The sequence below is a fragment of the Microtus ochrogaster genome, unplaced genomic scaffold (assembly GCF_000317375.1).
Source record: "Microtus ochrogaster isolate Prairie Vole_2 unplaced genomic scaffold, MicOch1.0 UNK18, whole genome shotgun sequence".
In the NCBI taxonomy this organism is placed as follows: Eukaryota; Metazoa; Chordata; class Mammalia; order Rodentia; family Cricetidae; genus Microtus; species Microtus ochrogaster.
This window is the reverse complement of record NW_004949116.1, coordinates 1,468,752-1,471,661: the sequence shown is the minus strand read 5'-3', so window position 1 is coordinate 1,471,661 and position 2,910 is coordinate 1,468,752. Positions and strand designations below refer to the sequence as shown.

At 36.2% G+C, this 2,910-nt stretch overlaps 1 protein-coding gene across 10 annotated transcripts in view; it reads left to right on the top strand.

Annotated features, from left to right (window-relative positions):
- Kmt2c (lysine methyltransferase 2C) overlaps positions 1-2,910 on the top strand; it is a 171,816-nt gene that overhangs the window by 23,349 nt on the left and 145,557 nt on the right. For 9 of the 10 annotated variants that reach the window (XM_013353875.2, XM_013353876.2, XM_013353874.2 and 6 more), the window contains exon 2: positions 1,070-1,211. In XM_013353875.2, the coding sequence (XP_013209329.1) occupies positions 1,070-1,211 (142 nt within the window). The remainder of the gene's footprint in view (positions 1-1,069; positions 1,212-2,910) is intronic. The other variant, XM_013353872.2, reaches the window with a different exon arrangement.

Below are 2,910 nucleotides of genomic sequence, written 5' to 3'. Positions count from 1 at the left end.
TTGTGCTTTACCAGCACGTGACACCTATTTGATCTTCATGAACGGTTTTATGAAGCATATGGAGAAGCATAGTTTGACGGTTGAATAAAAGAGAGATGCCCTTCATATAATATTTAAATAGCCACGAGCTGGTCAAATTGTTTCTTGAGATATAGTCTACATGTTTGTTTGTTCAGAGATTGTGTAGAAAGGTCTAAACAAATTTCCAATTAGAAAACAAGGATTTATTGAGGAATGTAAATTGTGTCAGGAACGTTGGCAGAGGAGGAGTGTCTCTTTATTCTGGTAATGAAAGACAGTGGATATATTTTTATTTAAAGAGAAGAGTATTATTGAGATAGAGGTGTTTTTAAAGCCTTACAGGAGCTGGAGAGATAGCTCAGTGGTTAAGAGTACTTGTTGCTCTCGTAGAACCTGAGTTTCATTCCTAGCACCTATATAATGGGTTATAACCATCTATAACTGTAGTCTTGGGGATCCAGCTCTTTTTTCCAGTCTCCAAAGGTACTGAATGTGTATGGTACACATACATTTATGCAGGCAAAACACCTGTACACATTTAAAAGTCTTACGGTAATTAGACTGCCTACTGAAAAGTATGTATAAGGTTTCTGAAGTTACAACCCTGAGGAGAATTTTAAAGGGCAGTAGAATCAAGGAGCAGTCTCTTTAAGAATTTAGCTTTTAGAATGGCAAGTGGCTAGGATACACAGTTATTGTTTCAAATTATAGTCTCAATTTATAAAATGTGAATAAACTTAAGAAATGAATTACACTGAAATACATTTAATTTATAGATCAAGTGTTAAAATCTTGAAAATATTCCAAACAGTTGTTTTTAGTGTGAAACTTAAGTTGTACTGTGGGCTTAAGGCAAAGTGAACTAAGGTTTAAATTATGTTGCTGATTATTTTTCGGTAGCAAACTTACAATAACTGTGTATATAGACTTTCCTATTTGTGAAGTGTTGTCGTTTATTTTATTCTTTTCCCATTTCTGTTTATGATTTGTAGTTAAGTTCTTCAGAAACTAAACACAAAATGACTATATTTTCTTGTTCACTGTAAAGCAGAAATCAAAGAACAGTCTGTGGAAGAGGATGCTGAAGCAGAAGTGGATAGCAGCAAACAGCCAGTCTCAGCTGTTCAGCGATCTGTGACTGAGGAATCTTCAAACTCCCTGGTCTCTGTTGGTGTAGAAGCCAAAATCAGGTTAGACAACGATGAGAACTGAGATGGCTGACCGGGAAAAGGTGGTAAATTGACTGTAGAGATAATGGAGAGAGACAGGACTTAGTATCTGGATGGGGTTTATCATTTTAGTAGTTTTAAGTTTGACACCCCTGTGGTATAGTTGTTATAGAAGTACTGGGTTTATATATAGACAGACAGACAGACAGACAGACAGACAGACAGACTTACTTACTTGGCTGTCTTGGAACTGACTTTGGAGACCAGGTTGACCTCGAACTCACAGAGATCCACCTACCTCTCACAATATACAATATATATATTGTGTGATTTTACTCTTTTTTTGGGGGGGCGTTTTTGAGGGGATCACCACCACCTAGCTCACAAATAAAGCACACAGAGAGGCTTATTCTTAGTTATGAATGCCCTGCCTTAGCTTGGCTTGTTTCTAGCCAACTTGTCTTAACTTATGTTATCCCAACCTCCTTTTGCCTCTGGTCTTTATATATTCTGTATATTTTACTTTCCTTCTTATTCCATGGCTGGCTGGGTGACTGGCCCCTGATATCCTCCTCTCCTTGTTCTCTTCTTGCTCCTCATTTTTCCTTCAAAAATTTATACACTGCCTGCTAGCCTCGCCTATTCTTGCTCCTACCTCGCTACTGGCCGTTCATCTCTTTATTAGGACCATCAGATGTTTTAGACAGGGACAGTAACACAGTTTCACAAATGCAGCATAAACAAAAATCATACACCGGAAAATAATATTCACACACACACTTGTTCTTACCACCTCTTCATTCTTTAAGAAGCACCCATCTCCACACATAATAAATTGTAACAACAAATTAAAAGAAAAAAATGTTACTGAAGATTTGTACACATGTCCTCCTGCACAGAAAACAAGCAAACAAACAAACAAATAAATAAATAAATAAATAAATGAAGTAATGCTAAAAGTGGGGCTTTGTTTTTGTTTTTAAAGACAGGGTCTTATTATGTAGCTTTGGTGGCCTGGAATTCACTATGTACAAAAGGCTAGCTTCAAATTTGCAGAAATTTGCTGTCTCTGTCTCTTGAAGGTATGAAACAACACACTTGGCACAATAAAAAAACATGGGATATTATAACTTACTAGTATGGGTTCTGTTTGAAGTCCTGAATAACACTATGAAAATAATAGTTAATTTTCAGTATTTTCAGCTTCTTAAAATGTTATCATTCTTTTGCTTTTAGCAGCCCTTCCTCCTCATTCTGTCCTCTTTGACTCTCATGAATATGATTCACTTTTGTATTTTGATGGTTGTTGAATCTCATATCTGCTTTTTTTTTGTTTCTTCATTCTCAGGAAAGTGCATCCAACCTAATAACCACTTGTGCCCTCATGAACCACAAATTTTCATTTCCAGTGAGACTGTATTACTGTAATCCAAGCTCTTCTGTCTGTCTAGTGTACATTTCCATATAGAGGTATATTAGATACTTCACCCATAGTGTGCCCTAAACTACTATCCATTCCTCTGTTCTTGATCTGCTTCTCCCTCTGGCTTCCACATTTCAACAAATAGTGCCAGTATTTACCATGTTGCTTAGGTGTTGGTCCCTGATTTGTCTCTTCTTTGTAGTTCTTAATCCGTTAGCCCACTTAACTTCCTATCATTTTGATTTGATCTGCTGTTTTGGTTGATTTTTTTTTTTTTTTTTTTTTTTTTTTTTTTTT